This window comes from Hirundo rustica, chromosome 1, assembly GCF_015227805.2.
Source record: "Hirundo rustica isolate bHirRus1 chromosome 1, bHirRus1.pri.v3, whole genome shotgun sequence".
Lineage (NCBI taxonomy): Eukaryota > Metazoa > Chordata > Aves > Passeriformes > Hirundinidae > Hirundo > Hirundo rustica.
The window spans coordinates 130565245-130582624 of NC_053450.1; the positions used below are offsets into that span (position 1 = coordinate 130565245).

At 38.4% G+C, this 17380-nt stretch overlaps 1 protein-coding gene across 2 annotated transcripts; it reads right to left on the bottom strand.

The window, feature by feature from the left end:
• Window positions 1-1205: 1205 nt before the first annotated feature.
• MIOS (meiosis regulator for oocyte development) lies at window positions 1206-13432 on the bottom strand. 2 transcript variants are annotated; one of them, XR_005702465.1, is made up of 12 exons: window positions 13303-13420; window positions 11058-12427; window positions 10762-10860; window positions 9606-9863; window positions 8609-8778; window positions 7473-7538; window positions 6711-6869; window positions 5769-5921; window positions 4376-4580; window positions 3177-3306; window positions 2803-2969; window positions 1252-2262 (listed from the first exon to the last, which is right to left on the bottom strand). XR_005702465.1 is itself a non-coding variant. In XM_040074602.2 (11 exons), exons 2-11 carry the CDS (start codon window positions 12352-12354, stop codon window positions 2873-2875), a joined length of 2634 nt encoding a protein of 877 aa, XP_039930536.1. In that variant the 5' UTR covers window positions 12355-12427; window positions 13303-13432; the 3' UTR covers window positions 1206-2872. The 2 variants fall into 2 exon arrangements, 1 of the variants encoding a protein (XP_039930536.1); XM_040074602.2 differs by having other exon boundaries at window positions 1206-2969; window positions 13303-13432.
• Between the last annotated feature and the right edge of the window lie 3948 nt (window positions 13433-17380).

Below are 17380 nucleotides of genomic sequence, written 5' to 3' on the forward strand. Positions count from 1 at the left end.
ACATATACTCTGTAAAATGTTATGTACAGCTACCCAGACCACCCGGGCCCAGTGGAGTAGCCTGCCACTAGATGGCTTTAGCACGTCAGAGACCAGGCTGGGGTATGAGGGAGAGTTTGAACACACTAAGTGGGAAATGCTGGTTTCTCTTTGTCAGTCAACACTCTTCTTGTTCATGCAGTCCTGCAGCAGTGAAAGGTGGCTGGGCAAGCTGTACACAAGTAAAAATTTCCCTTATCCACTTTCATTTGTCTTGTTCTCTACAGACTATCCAGCTGTGTGAATAAATGGCCTACCCTGACTACATGGTGTACAAACCAGCAACGTAAGGCAATGCAACTGTAAAACATTCTTGGTATTAGAGTAGTGCTCAGGTCATACATGCATTTATCAGCATCTTTTCCTACATTACCATGCAGGAAACTGGCAGCCATTACAGTTACCAAGAGAAAGACACAACCCTGGGGCCTGCTGCTAGGCCTGATGGTTAGCAGGCACCACACACACAACAGAAGGAGAAACTGCCAGACCTCATGGATAATGAAATGGGAGGTAGGGGCTTTGTGGGACACTGAGCAAAGGGGAGGCACCAGGGCAACTGAATCATGAACACCAGAGGGGAGTCACCAAAGCCAGTAATGGAAGGCATGAAGAGGAGCTGGTGGCTTCTTTGGGAGGACAGGAGGCTTTGGGAGAAGAGAAGGGACCTATGAAGTGAATGCTGTCATTGGAGCAGGCTTCTAGAAGTTCATGCTATTTGGAACAGGACTGTTCCCACTAGACTCATGACTGACTTTTTGAGACTTGAGACTATTAATTTAAAAACAAAACAAGAAAAAAAAATCTGGTAATTAAAAAAACCATACAGCTCTTGCTTTGTACATTTTGCAAATAGTTTATCTACTCACCTGAAAGCCGGATTACTAATTGCAGCAGTCAAAACTCACAGGACCAGAATATGCACAATCATAATCCAAAACATTGCAAAGATATGAGTATTAAAGTGAGCATGTAATTTAACTTTTTGATAGAAATTGACACACACAATTATGGTCGAGGTGAAAATGTTATAGATGAATTTTCTTTATATGAAAAAACAAGACACTGTATGTTGGTAGTTGCATTCACCTCAACATGGAAAGTATCAGGAAAATTTACTAAATGTTACTACACAAGAATAAAAAACACACTTGACACTTACCAATCCTCATTTACATAAACCAAAACCTTTATTGCCTGTATTTATATAAATAGGATATCATACAGTAAGCCTCAGTTTACACTTATAAATGGAAAACATTTTGAAGAGCTTTTCAACAGCAATGTGAAGTGTGCAAAAATACTAGAAAGAGAAATAAATATTCTAAGAAGAAAAAAAAAAGGAACTGCTCTCCCATGCCTAGAAATATCAAGTACCTCTTAGATTTTTAACTTAAAATATGATCTTTGCCAATTTTAAATCAAAATAAATGCAGCAGATGTATTACAACATTAATGATAACCCAGAAAACATAACCCAAAGTCCTGAATGTAATCTTGTACATCCACAGAAAACATATCCACATTTTATCTTCTTGAAACTACACTAGAGCACATAGAACTAGTGGTATATTACAATATATTCTCTTTAAAACACCAATTTTCACAGTCCTGGAAACAGTACCGGTTTATTGCTAGCATTGCATTTAGTATTTCATAGCACACAAAAGTTGAGTAACTCATATACTGTAAATAAACACACACCAAGTAAACTGATGTTATTATCACATACCTTAAAACAGGTTTGGTTTTTTTTCCCTAATTTGTGTGAGTTTTGTTGCCTACAAAGTCAAGGACAACAATACCAATTAGCTCCTAACACAGTATTGGCAAAATAGCATTGACACTCTCTCAAGTTAATAAATAATCCTAATTCCAGCTGGTAACACATCTAGAAGTACTCTGATCAATTATTTAAAATTGGGAGCAGATGGGTGTCCACTAGTGACCAGAAGCAGGATTTATACAGGTTGATTCCACACTTCCCACTATATTTCAGAAGTACAGGGAAATACTGATTATCTCAAAGTTTTCAATTATTTTTGTAGTCAAAACCCTGCACGTAGTTTAAAACTTACATATTTACATGTCTCCAGTCCTTGAGATTCCAGATCTTCACAGTACGAAGTTAAAAATTTATCAGATACCTATAGTTTACTTGCACTCTGCACCGAAACAGTCACATGACTTCTTGGGGAACTCTTCTCTAGGATACAGTTATCACTAGGAGAGAAAACCCCCAAACTCTTTAGCATTAAAATTTGCATCAGCTAGATATGTAGCCTAGTGAAGTAAGAACTTGAATTGCAAAGATGTTGCTTTACTATCAACAAAATGTGGGAATGGAAAGAAAGGGATTTTTCTTTAAAATAAAAATCTTCAGAAGACAGTTAGCAGTGGCACTATGAATAAACTTACGAGGAAACAAACATTTGCATACAAAAGAGTGATCAAACAATAAACAGAGGAATCCACAACATCACTTTGCCATCTTCAAGTGTTTATTTTGAAGGTCTGCTTTCACAGCATATAAACTCAGCTTTGGGACCAATCACCATTATCCTGAAAATTTTAAATAAGGGTCTTCTTTGGATTTCAGCAAATCCAAAGAGTCCACAATGCCAGGAGCGCTTTTCTTCAGTCCTCTGAATAAGGGCCACGCACTGTACGTAGAGGCTCACTTCTGTTTCTACCAAGCACAGTCATACACACATTTTACTACTTTGATAGGAATTTATTTTTTCACAGTAAGTCACAAATTACCTTTGTCTAAAATATCAGCTTGGACTATGATGGACATCCATTAGAGAGCCACATATTTTCCAACAGTAAATTATGCCTGGACAGTCTCTGCTGGAACGAGATTCCCTGTTGTATCCAGCTGCATACACTTACAAGAGCAGGCAGAAACTGGGCACTCAGTATGGTCCCTAAAGAGAACAGCCAAAAAAAGAAAAACCAGGTAAAATAATTTTGCAATTGTACATTTAACTATGTGCAGAGGTGTAGTATCTCAGAAAAACTCAGTATCACAGTTCAGTTTTATTATTTAAACTTTATAATGATAGATACAGGGAAGGAGACATTCTACTCAGTGCGAACACATGCGAAATAACAAAATTTTAACATCAACTTACCTGAACCAGCTGAGCATATGACCAGCATGTCCACCATGCCTACAGTTGTGACACCAAGTAAACCAGTTGTTGAACTGGGCTAACTTCTTGTCTTTGCTTAGATCCACTTTTTCATCTGACTTGGATCCTCCTGTCCAGAGGCAAACCCGCCCCCACAAATATGACTAAATCATTGCACTTCATTTATATTCTAGTTCCAGCAACACCATTAAAATAATTTTGAAATTAAAAGCATTATTTGAAAAAGCATCCTGATTTTAATATAGAAGTCAGTAAAAATATTAAGACCTGGAAGAATGCCAAAAAATAATTAGACTGCTAAGCTGTTGCTTCACATCTTATCAATATGCTGAATTTGCCTATTAAACAAGTTTTACAGACAGCATCTCCTTCAATGTGATTTATGCCTTATTGATTGATTTATATTTCAGTGAATTATGGGCCTGTTCTGCACATGAAATCATCTGCTTTAGAAAAAAAAAAATCAACAAAGTCTAGTTATGATTTGGAACAAGTACAATATAGAAGTCATAACAAAGATCAGTGAAACTGTGAGAAGAGGTAAATAAACATGACAACTGTACAGCTGCTCATGGCTCTGTAATAAGACTGACTTAAAAACATGGTTGAAATCCTTTTCATTTAGAATAATCCCAAGCCAAAGGCATTTAGAACCAAACTATTTGAGTCATAATACCTCTTAGCTGGGACAGCATGAGTCATGCTTTCATACTTAGTAACAGAAAGGATACCACACCCTTCTTCCTCTTCCAGATAAAAAATTAATTCAATTACATTCAAAGATTTGTGCAGCATGCCTACCATTCAACTCAAGAAAACACATTCCCCGTTTCTTTCAGTCGTAAAGCTCACAGTACTGATCCCCACAATACCTGGATCTTTAGATCAGTCTAACCATGGAATTCGACTGACAATCTCACAGAAAACCCCCAGAACCAAGTAACTATGCATACTGTCTGACCCTTAAGAATTGAAACAAAGGTTTCATCACAAAATTAGATGGGATGTAAGCAAATTCTCAATTACGGTCCTTCTCCCTTCAAAATTATAAGTATGAATATTTACAGTATAAGCATAAATAGAAAAAATAAGTGCAACAGAAGATCTTCCAATAGGAAGTGCTAGTTTGGCCTCTAACTAGTACTCTAGCTGAATGACTAAAACCCACTATGTCATACCTGGACAGCTGGAAACTGGTGTTCCCATATTTATCAAGCAAAGTGCACAGCGGGGAAGGGGCTTACGGCAACCAGGACAGCTCGTAACTTTTGACTTGGTTGGTGAACCGCTGACTCCATATTGGCTAAAACCTCGCCCCTGATGAGGAATAGCTGAACAGCTGTAAGAGATTGATTTTCCACAGAAATTGCAACTCACAAACACCTAAAGAGAACAAACGCCCATTAATTTTTTGGTTTAGTTCCACTTTTGTTACACCTGCGAGTGAATCCATTCAAGCTAATTAACATTTATTTACCAGAAACTCTAGAGAGTGCCCCGGAAAGCCAAGGCTACTTGTGAAGGAATTCTTAACATCTTGGCTTATAGATGAGGCACACAGCCCTGAGAAGGAGGCCTTAATGATGCTCACTACCTTCAAAAGCACATAAAAACAAGCACAATTACTAAAACTTTGAAAGATATTATTTAAGATAATAAAAGCTGTATCTCCAGTAATGGAAGAAATTAGGTTTACTCTACTTACTATATAAAGTCTGGTCTCTCCTGCTTTACAGTCGGATGACTCACACTACAATCCCTGACATAAGGATTATCCTAATATTATTTATCTGCATCCCTCATGTCACAAGTTGTGACTTGATATCAAGGAGCACATATTTTAAATTCTTTAGGGCTATTTATGTTAACAACATAAGGAAGGAGCAGTAAACTGAACTCCCTCCCACTTGGAACAACTCTGCTTAAATAGCTGTGACTGACAAATGAATTCAAAACCAGCTTTCCTCAGAAATTCTCGGGCCTTAAAGCTCGTAATGAACCTACTTAGCAGATATGAGAGAGTACAAGGTGCCATGGTAAGACCATGTTGGCTGAAACTGCCACCAGATGCTAAGATGATAGCAGGGCGATAGATTTGGGCAGGGCGCTAGTTTTTGGGTCAGTGTATGTTCCAAACTGATAATGAAAGTTGCTGCTGTTCACTTTAGTTTCAGGTTCAATAGCTTCAAAACAGCTTTGAGGTTTTTTTCAATTAAAACAAAAGCAATTTGAAGTAGTTCCATGGTTTCAGCATCAGTCTCACCCTGACACTGAATTCAGCTGGGTGATACATCTCTGATTTCATTTTTCAGCATGTGAGAAAAAAAAATCAAATGAGTTTCCAGTTTCCCCAGAAGAAAAGTGTTGATAGGTTAAAGTTTATGAAAGACCTGTTATTTGAAAAAAAAAAGTGACACCTCCCTTCTTTTAGGGCAGGCTAAGTTGAAATCTTTCTTTTGCACATGAATCCTCCTGAAAACCAAGATATGGCCAGCAAGGCTTTTTTTTACAGAAGTATCATGCCACATTTCTTTCTGGACTGATCATATTTCATATAAAATTTATATTTACCTGGGCTAAAGGCTTTGAGCTGGGATCCAGCTTACTCCTATGGATATCAAATTCTGCACGTTTATGCCAAAACCTCCAAGCGTCTAAAAGATTCCTGTAGTTCTCAATCCAGTACTGAACCCTTTCATCCTTAAGTACATCTGAGGGAGAACCCTAAAGTAGGCAGAAAAAATTTCAGACATACATTAAAAACACACAATACATATTTCTCACTTTTTCAAAAGGCTTTACAAAGTGTACTAGAAGATACAAGAAATACAGTGTCATCCTGAAGAAGATGCATTTTGTATTAAATTGTAATGTGAGTTTGATAAATATTTTCTTCAGTTTCTCTCTGGTTGAAAATACTTGTGCTGACATGTCCTCCTAAAAATTCAAGTCTGTGAGATGAAGGATTTGAAAGTTCTGCCACATATCACAATCTGTATCACTGTCATGATTGCATGTGCAGTTAAATACACCGCTGGCAATAGCTGCTACTGTATAAGGGCCAAGATAAGTCCATTATTAGGGAAAAAAAAAAAAAAAAAAAAAAAGCCTCAAAGCCTACAAACAAAAAAAACCCTCACTTTTGTTCTCTACCAAAATCCTGAAAGAAAAAAAAAAAAAAAAAAAGAATATGTCAGGAAGCACACCAGCAATAAGCAGATAAATGGGTATTCCCAGTTCAGCTAGTGAAAAGGACCACGATTTTCTTTAGTTTCTTTCCCCTACTATCTCCTCAAGCTACCTCAACCAGGGAGTGTGAAGACATATAATTACCAGATAACGCTGAGTTTCAGATGATTCCACAAAAATAAAAAATCCCAACAAAAAACCCCAACTAATTGTCCCAATTTAATACAGAAAGTACTTTTCAATTCACAAGATTCAACTCTACCCTGATAAAGAAACTACGTTTAGTTTTCCTCCATAAAATTTATTTTGGAGTGACACACTAACCTGTAGCATGCAATAGCTTGCTGTCTGGACATCTCCAGTTCTGTCAACATAACTTTCCATCAAGTCAACTCCATCTTTTGTCAGCCCTGTTAAGAGTATTCCCTCCAAATTCCCAGCCTCTTTCATTTCATTTGTCAGCTTTTCGATAAACCTGTTGAGCTATAAAAAAATATTTATGAATACATATATAGATATATGTAAAAACAGCATGTGCTGCTAACAGAATGTGTTGCTTGCTGGATGTTATGCAGAAAAAGTTAAGTCACTATACAGTATGACACTGCATGAAATCAAGTGTTTATAAACAAACTTTAAGCTTCCTGATAAAAAATGCAAGGAGAGAGGTTATGTATTCTTACAATACTTTGCTGAATTTAAAATAGAACATTTCTGTTGCAAAACCAAACCGTAATTTGAGAGAATATTAACACCTGGAAATAAACACTGAATAAATAGAAATACTCTCCAGTAAAACAGGTGTACAGTTAATGCAACTGCATTTGAACTACCATGTAATGAATACTCACAAAAACCTACAAAACCACAACAAAACCAGTAAAGCCCCCAAATCAACCAACCAAAAACCAAATCAAAAATTAAGATGAAGTACAAACTAAAAAACAGATTATACCATACCTTATATACTACTGTGAGAAGAAACAAATTACTAATGACTCATTATTTCCACTGTTCATCCCTCTACCCCAGAGTTTTTTCTGCCTCTGAATAAAGCCCGGTTTAAAAGTGCAACCACAAACTTACCTGAGCATCACTGAGGAACTTGCAAGCAAATGCCACTCTGTCTCGTACAGCTACATTATTTTCATACTTGAGAGAGAAAAATGGGGATACTAACATCAGATACACGTTTCCAACACATTGTAAAAACTAGAACACTTGCACTACTGTCTAACTGATACAATGAAATTGATTGTGTACAAAGAAAATGTGACCTCTGGAGAAGGCTAACTCCAAGTATCAGCTTACTTGTCTGTACTCATACAGGTATCAGAGGAAGACTGCAGGTATGGGAACAATCTACTGGGAAAGCCTGGTACAACACATCTACACGGTTTATGAAACTCTACAAAAATAAACTTTGCAAGTGCTGTAGAGGACTTAGTGCCTTCAGCATGTATAGCCAGGAGTCCCACAAAGTCACAGGCAGAAGAAAAACAAAATAAGTTCCTTTTACTGTATTTACAAAATAACTAGCCTAACCATTCCTTCCTTAAATTGCAAACAAAAGTTAACAAAGCAAACAAAATATCCCAAGCAAAGAAAAACTAAACATCCAGAACTAATTCCTCAAAAGTATATCGACACTTGAGGTCCAGCAGTGTATCAATATTTACTTTCTGCTTTTTAACCATTTTACTAGACGTGACACTGAAGAAAAAATATTTCTCTATATTAATTCTCATACTTAGCTATGCTTATGTTTACTGTTTCAACAAAGTGAAATTATTTTAACAAGTAAGCAAGGGAAAATAAAAAACAATTCAGTGCAAATGTATCTTGATCAAAGTTCTGCAAGCTCCCTGGCGTTTAGTCTGCTTTTTGAAATTCCATTATTAATCTCTCTTCTGTTTCTTCCCACTGCTTACATTATTTTGATAATGTATTTCTAGAGGTTTAATAACTCCATGCAAAAAATAAAATTCCTCTAAAAAATGTCTTAACTATAATTGTTATTTTGGCTGTTTATGCATGACTTATTCACTAACACAACATTCACTATGAGATGTCTCATTTGCAGAAAGAAATGCTATTTGCCAGCACCAGGATAAAAGAATAGGTTTTAATTTGATTAATTCTTGGAGTATATATATATATGCACGTACCTATATGTTCCTATTGCATAAAGGAATTTTAACCTAACACAGAAATTTACTCACCAAAACACCATCATATGAACCAGACTCACTCGTCAGGAAAGCAAACATAGCACACAGGTAGGGATTGTTCAGCTGCAGTCTTAAAGTACTGCACATTTCTCTCCAAAGTGAGTTCTTCTCGTCTGTGTAGCCTGACAGAGCCATTGCTACTACATTAAGGTTCAAATCACCTGATTTATGAAAATCAACCAGTGAAACAAAGTTATTCAAGATAAGGACTTCAAAAAAAATCCAGTTAAAACCATAAATGAACGCATCCACTTGAAATACGATTTGTCAGGATGCAAGACAAAATGCAGTAGAATTTACACTACCTAAATTAATGTGCAGACAATATCATGTATAATAGATTTTGCTTTAAATGCATCTGTTCAGGTAAGTTAGCATCTACATGCATGACAGCCTCTTTAAACATCACACTACTTGTGGTATTTTGAAATAGCTATCATAAAAGATTGTCATTATCATAATTCATATCCACAAGAAGTGAAAAGACAGGACTGTATACCCAGCCTCTGTTTAACAAACCTAGCTGGAGGATGACAATTTTATACAGAAGTTTCAAGCTAAGAAGTTTCCTAAAAACACAAAAACTATTTAATCTAAATATTCATTCTGTCAGAAAGTTCAGTTTTATTCTTGAATTTGAAAATAGCATGTCTTCACTCTGAAGCCTCCCTGTGGAAAGCAAAGACACTCTTTCCCACAGCAATTCTATTAAAGTAAAAATCCCACTAGGTCTGAACATATGTCTTTCTGGGGATTTTATCAGTAGGAAATTCTGAAACCTATGATCAATTTTAAATAGACAATATGGCATATGGTAGTCTGATGAGCGAAATACCAGGATTTGTCAAGCTCCAATACAAGTGTTTCAAGTAACAATTTTACAATACAACAGGCATCTCTTCCTTACTATCTTCCATAATTCTGTTAACAGAAAAAAATCTACTGACATGATACAGTGCCAAAAGAAAAGAGTAAACACAATACACACCTTTTCCTGAGGAAGCCCCTTTATTCAGAATTTGTATTGCTCGCCGTATGTCCAAGTTGAAAAGTGCTACAGCAGCAGCTCGCTCCCAGTCTCCTTCCTGTTCCAATGAATTTAGGAAAGGTTCCACATCTAAGTCTGTTCCCTTCTTTATCCACCCACAGAGCTGCAAAGCCAAAGATCTCTCCTCACTCAGATATTGAATGATATCTGCCTGTCTATCAGATCCACTCCTGCTCTGCCTGAGGTTCTCTGTTGTTCCTAGAAATGGGAAATAAATTATGCTTAAATCAGTTTTAATTGCAATCACAACACAAGGTTCTGACTTTAACCATTAAGCAGAGTACAAAAGCTGAGTATCACAGTTTAGTATTTTACATTGCTTACACCTCCATGGTAAGGAGCAACACGTACAAAATTATTTTGATCTGCTAAAAATTATGCACCTAAGCTTGACACATATTCATCAGTCTTTTTTCTTTCTTCTACTACTTGCTACATTTAACAGGAGTTCTCAGTATGTTCAAATTGAAAATATATAATACATGGTCAAGCACCTGCTCTACCAGTTCTCAGCCAGCATCAACATGTTAGAAGCTTTCCCACCGTTGAAGAATTGGTTTTTTGCTCCAAGAAGCGTAGTTATTAATAAGACATATTGAAGAAAGAAATATTCAAATAATAAATAATACTAAGAAAAATTTCAGCGAGCATGAGAGGCAGAATGTGATGAACCAGGAGTGATTGTCACTTCAGAACAGGTCAGCTTATTTAAACGTAGTTGTACAAATGTACTCAATACCTTAGCAGTGACTACAGCAAAGTCACCTTTCTAGAACTACACCCTGATGTGGAGCTTTGAAAAATACAATAGTTATGCAGGGAGCAAGGATTCTTAGTGCCATAGTCGAAATTCAAACGTTTGAAACAGTTCAAAGATTTACTTCTGAGAATACTATGCTTCTACAATTACTGACTTTCCAAGAACACTGAAAACTCTGGAAATTACTGCTAACTTACATTATTAAAACACAAACAGAAATACTTTGTTTTGATCTTTTTAAATAGCCTCTTTGGACAATTGCCAAAGACAAACCCACGAGTGCATCATTCTGAAAACATACTACAACAATACTTAGCAAAGTTGGAACATTCTTACCCAAAGATGACTTCACAATTGATTTAATGCCAGCGTAAACTAAGGGACCTTTGTTTCCTGTAAGTTTTTGATCCATATCTTCAGTATACTGCTTCATAAGTATTTTTCTGTATAGGAAGCTTAATTTTTCCCAAAAAATGTTTTTAAAAATTTAAAGTCACATCCTGTTAACATATACAAAGTATTCACAGGATGCGGCATTGTATTTAAAGCTTTCAATGCATTTTGTTTAAGTGCTTTTCATATAAAGGTATATTACTTCCTTAGGACAAAACCCACAATAAAATAAAGGATATAATGCAGAGTGTACCAAAGCGATTTCAGCTGAGGATCTTCATTTCCAGCTAGGAGGTGATTTCTCCAAACTTGTTCAGTATCAAGACCATACCTTGACAGAGCTCTGAGGCGCATTTTGGTTGCTATGTCTTTTTCCAAGGAATTAGCCTTTCCTTCTTCTGTACACTCATACAAATGTCGTCCACAAGCCCACATTAAGGATGTCACTGGGCTCCACGCAAGAGAAATTCTTTCAAAAACTGTGAAGTCAGACATAGTCCTGTTGGGAGTCACTACTACCATTCGATTTTGACTTGTGGGATGCCAGGCAAACGAAGCAATGTAATTTTCACATGGTTGGACGCTTCTTTCAATTATTGTCGGCTCAGTTTCATCTCCGATAGGGGTGGGAGTATGCTGCATGTCATACAGTCTAATGATGTTACTATCCCTTGTTAAAGTGGCTAACAATCCAGTCCTAGTTGGACACCATGCAACTTTTGTTAAGGGTTTTGGTTGCTCTGTCAGGGTCAAAACAGGCTTTTCAAATTTTCTTAAATCCCATATGGCAACCTGACCTTCATAGAAGGAAGCAACGCGATCATGGAAATAGGGATCAACAGTCACTCCTTGGACAGCCTTGGTGTTTACAAATATTTTTTGGCTTGTGTTCCTAAGATCAAAGATAGCCAGATTTCGATGCATTCCAGCTAACAGCAGCTTCTGATCCCTTGGAAGCCAACAGAGAGAGAGACAAGCATCATTCTGTCCCAATTCATAGAGTGGTTTTGTTACCACCAGGCCTGCTTCTGCATCTCCCGCTGAAAGCCTGACCTTCTCTGTTGCAACTGCAGTCTCTGGGGCGTATTTGCTGCTGATATCCCAAATCAGTACCGAAAAGTCGGCCCGATGTTTATCTAACCCAGCAGCAAGCCAATTGCTGTCCAGTGGGTTCCACGCCAGGGTATTGCATTGCCGAGCGTGTTTGGGAACAAACTCTTTGCCTATCAGATCTTTAGATTTTGAGTTGTGATCTTGCCCGAGGCTGGTAAGTACCACTCGGCCATTGGCCTGTCCAACAGCAAGGAGACATTCAGGATCATACTTGGGATACCAAGCCACACATTTCATGTACGGTGTATCCGAATTTATCGACAGTAGCGTAGCCGTAGTTTCCTCCGACAACCGCAGGGACCCCGCCTTGAGTTCAGAACTTACAGCAGAGTCAATGTGATAAAGGCTCAGCTCTGAATCGCACACAACAAATCTGTCAACATGGTGTGGGGCCCACAGGATATCAGGTTTGGAGCCACTCATGGCTGGGGTAAGCTGACACACAATTTAAGAAGCCCTGCTAAGAAGATTCAGGTGATATCCATGCATACGGAAACTGTTGAGAAAATAATTTGTAGGAACGTTATCAAAACACAAGTTCTTTTTCAATCTGAAATCATCATTAAACAAACAAAACCATATGATTTTTAGCCCAGGAGTTTAACTCATAACTAATTTCAGGCCAAATCTGTAAGCATTCTCCTCACAGCCTATGCTGTTTCTGCTGGTATGTATGTACTGAGACAAAACCAACACTGCCACCTACAAATCAGTAACAGGATTTGCCGTGTTTACAAACTCCACACCAGTATTAAGCAAGAAGACATTACCCGAGATGAGCTGCGGCAGGATACGTGGTTGTGCCGCCGGGAAAGAGCCACTCCCTCAAATACCTAGAAGAGAATTTCTCTGCCTAATTAAAAAAACACTGAGTGACAAAAACTAGAGTCTGTCAGTTTTGTTTAAAGCCCGCTCCATAGGCTAGAAAGGCTTCCTCTCTTGGAAGATTTCAACAGAAATTCAAATTGTCATCTCATCGTTCAGCTCCTAATCCCACCACCTGCCCCAATGCTACCTTGTCTCCGTTCCTATCCGATCCAGCAACATTCAAATAGGCACATTACTGTCAAAACTCCCTTTGCACTTTCGGTAGCTGCGTACCCAGAATCACTACACGCGCCTACACGCAAACAGACCCCACAAATCCTACACGCTTCTGCTATTATTGTGGGAAACGACAAGCAAGATCGGGAAGTATGAAACCCCAGCATTATTTACTCCACTTGGGCCGCCTCCGAAGGGGTGCAGGGCCGCCGGCCGCAGCCCATTCCCAGCAGGAGACGCGCAGCGCGGAAGCGGCCGCAAGAGCGGACCCGAGCCGGGAGACCGCCACCCTCCCTCTCTCCGTTCCCGGGCGCGGCAGCCGCTCACCCAGCCCGCGTGAGGCTCCAGCCCGGCCGCTGCCAGCGGCCCCGCCGCCCGGGCAGGGGAACGGGAAGCGCACGAGGAGGAACGGGAAGCGCACGAGGGCCCCTGGCCGCGGCGGCGCTTCCGGCGCGCCGGGGAAGCGGAAGCGCCGCGCGAGGGGGCACGCGTCCTCTGGGCGAGGCCGCGCGAGCGCTTCCGGTCCCGGCCGCGCTCCTCCCTCCCATTGGCGCGCGGGGCGTCACGTGCCCCGCCCGCTGCGCTCGCGCCCCTCGCGCCTCAGCGTCCCCGAGCGGGGCGGGGGCGGGAGTGGGGAGAGGCCCGGGAATCCTCGGGAATGGGCTCCTGGATGCGCCTGCTGCAGCACCCACTGCGGCCCCTTCCAGCCTGAAACATCCTGTGACCACAAGGAGCATCTAATTATGATGCCTTTTGGGAGTACCTGAAAACAGAGGCCAGACAAAATTAAGAGAATAAAAAGCGGTTATATTTATTGAAGGTACATTCAGGACAGACGAAGACCCCCCTCACAGGAGCTACACCCAAAAATGGACGACGGGTCACGGGTTTTCATACTTTCCTAAGTTTGGTCCCTTTGCATACTGGGGGTTAATCTTCCAATTTACAGCTTCAGGTAATGGAGTCATTACCCAAGTTTGTTCCCCCCCTCCAGCTCGCTGTTGTTTATGTTTCTCAGGGCCTGAAACAGTAAGGTGTCCTTGATTCCCAGGCCTAGAGGGAAATTGTTTTGTCTGACCGAAATGGGAAAGCTGTAGCTCACACTCTGTATGGAGTTTAGAGTTATGCACTAAAGAACTGCAGGATTACAAATACATGAAAAATGTAAAAGTTAAAATCCTAAGGTATCAATTCCAACACTCCTGCCAAGGACACCTCCCAGTGGATCACGTTGTTCAGAGCCCTGTCCAGCCTGGCCTTGAACACTTCCAGGGATGGGACATCACAGCTTCTCTGGGAAGCCTGTGCCAGTGCCTCACCGCCCTCACAGTAAAGAATTTCTCTCTCATATCCAATCTCTTTCTGGGGACCTACTCAAACAGCCAAATCACGGGGGTTTGGGAGTGCATACCATCTCTTGGCAAGTTTTCCCATTATTTGATGGCACACTGAAGAAGTTTTCTTACATGTAAATTACCGTGCCCCACCCCCCCCCCCAAAAAAAAAAAAAAAAAAAAATCCTCACTCCTATGTGATTAGGATTTTACAGCCTGTTTTTCTGCAAGCCATGGAGATGTGAACTTTTTTCCTTTTGATTTCAATGCTCTTTAAAATAGTCTGTAATAAAAATTATAAACTGAAGTACTAACTGGACAATTTCAGATTCTCTCAGAATAACTTCCTTCATATAAAAACAATGATATTTGGCCTGGAAATATTTAAAATCATCCTTTTAAGGTTATTTTTCAGCACTGTTAGAGTCAGGACATTAGCTCCTTACTTTAGCTGCTTCTCTTACTGCCTTTATCATAAAAGAAAGGAAATGCATATACTTTGGCTTCTTTGGTAAATATTTTCCAACTTTCTTGTTTGAATTACAGCATATACTTTTAAATGACCTTTCCAATATTTTTATAACTTAGCAAAACATTTTAAAGAAAATGTATGATAAGTCGTTCATCCATCTTTTCAATAATCTGCATGTATTCAGAGCCTTTAGTTTAAAAATATGCATGGAGTGGCTTTGAACATCATTTGTGTTAATATCTGTTGTCTTTTTTCTTGTCTCTAGGCATAGTGGAGAATATGTGTTAAATTTTCACAGGGTTCATTAATTTAAGCCACAAATGTAATTTGGTGCTGCAACAACTAGTTGTCTTAGATTTAGTGTAATATTCCTTTCATTTAAAAAGCACTTTTCCTCATAAAACCAGATGTTTGGTTTTTTTCCTTAATAACACAAATCGTTAAGAGCTCAGCAGCTGTTTTGATAAATAAAATAGATGAAAGCACGTGGAAAAATAAAAAAGTAATTCAGATTAAGTACTTTATCATATATCAAAGGCAAAGTTGGCAGCCTGGATTTTCATGCTTATCTGTTTCATTTTCATCATTCCATTTCTTCTGCTGCTGTTGAAGTAGAACATAGTGACTTTTTCATATCTGCTTCCAATAATCACTTGATGTTTTTTTGTAACAAAGATGAAAATGAGTTTGTGTATTCCTAACATTTTTTCTATGGGAAAGTATGGAAGTTCCTTTTATAAATGTAGGTAATGCTTGCAATAATCACACCAGCTAACTTTGATTCTAAGACTAAGTTTTTCTGGAACTAGGGAATCAGCAGCTTAACTATCTGACATCTTACTTTTTTTTTTTGAGTCCTAATGATGGTCGGAATGCACTACTAACAAATGCACAAGCTGCAGAGGAGCTGTTTCCTGTGTCTTTGGCACAAGAGAGATTCAGAGAAATTTAAAAATTAAAGATGGTATTTTGAAGCAATAGATGCTGTTCCTACAATGACAGGCACAAAATTAGTAGAAACATAAGATCTATTGGGGGTTTCAGAATGCAAAGGAATGTTACCACCCGAGAGACCACTCTGTCGCAGTTACTAGAACTGCTGCATGAACTGTTGGGACATAGATGTTCATATTTGATTATTCTACCACACAGAGAAATTGTATTTCCTATGTTGGTCTCAAAGTAAATACTTCAGTATTTATTTTAAGCATTATTTTGTTACTGAGGTTGTGAATTCCTCTAATGTTTGTGTGCCTTTTAAACTCTTGGATCTTTGCTTCTGTTTTCCATGCCCTGATTTACCCTTTTAGTTTGCATGTCTCCACATTGGCATCTTTGCATCTCCACATCTCCAATTGCAGCATCTTTATTTGTAAATAATACAGAATGTTTGTTTACTTTTGAGGCTGTACCTAGGTGATCATTAATCTCTTCATCACCATTTCATAACAAGTGATTTTTATATTTTGTTGTTTCTTGTAACTGATATGGTTAAATAAACTTACACATTTAAACCCCTAAACCATCGAAGATCTAATTCAGTGTGACTTTCATCAAGTCTCATTTTAGTCCTACATTTTTTGGCCTCTCAGATGTTGTACCCGCACTTGTGATCAGTCCCTGTTATATTCCTTGTAAGATCTGCTTATTTCTAATGTGAATCTATATGTAACTGTTGCTTTCATGCCATTGTAGCTCAAACTATTTTCAGCAATTTCTCTTTATGGATGATGTATAAATTTTTTTCTTTGCTCTGACTGCAGAGTATTCCAAGTTTGCTCTATGTACAAGTCTCTGAGTTCTTTAAGAATTTTTAATCATGTTGAGACTTTTTCAATGAAAGCTCCATTTTGAACTTATTTTCTCCTTTAAAGATTCGTTGAAATTCCTAAGAGATCAAGGTATACCAAAGTTAGTTGATATTTTTTTATATATTAACTGCAAGCTCTTTTTTCCCTATAACTTTGTTTTGCTTTTCCATATTTGATTGCTGGAAGGCTGGCTTTTTGTTTAGTTTATGTTAATCTTCGAGATTTGTTGTGTTTGTGTCATGTCTGGCCAAGGGGAACGAGCCAAAATAGATAGATCCTTTTGGTAATACAGAAATACATAAATACTGCTGGAGTTTCATATATTGCAATGTGATGTTAACACTGGGTTTAAAGACATGTCAGTTATTAATTTAGTATTCTAAGTCTACTGCTGCTCTTCCCTTTACAGAAAAATAAAAAAGATATATTCTGTCAGTGCTATTTTTAACATTACTACTGGTCTGGGTTACGATTCCTTAAACTTGAAGAAGTGTGATGGATCCTAGCAGCCTATTTCAGCTGTATTGTTGTACTTCTACATGCCTGGTAGTATTGCTTTATCTGATTTTTGGTAAGAGAAGAAAGTATTCATTACACAGGGAGTTTGAAGCTGGAATTCAAACCTCTCAGTCTATGTGAAATGTATGTCTCTTCATAAAGATTCCAAATTATACGGATTCAGCAGCATGATTGCCAAAGTCGTAGGCACAGATTGCAAGATTGTTTCCTCCAGGCTTTAGTGTTATACTGAAAATTCTTTTGCTTGCACAGATCATACTTTTGTTCTT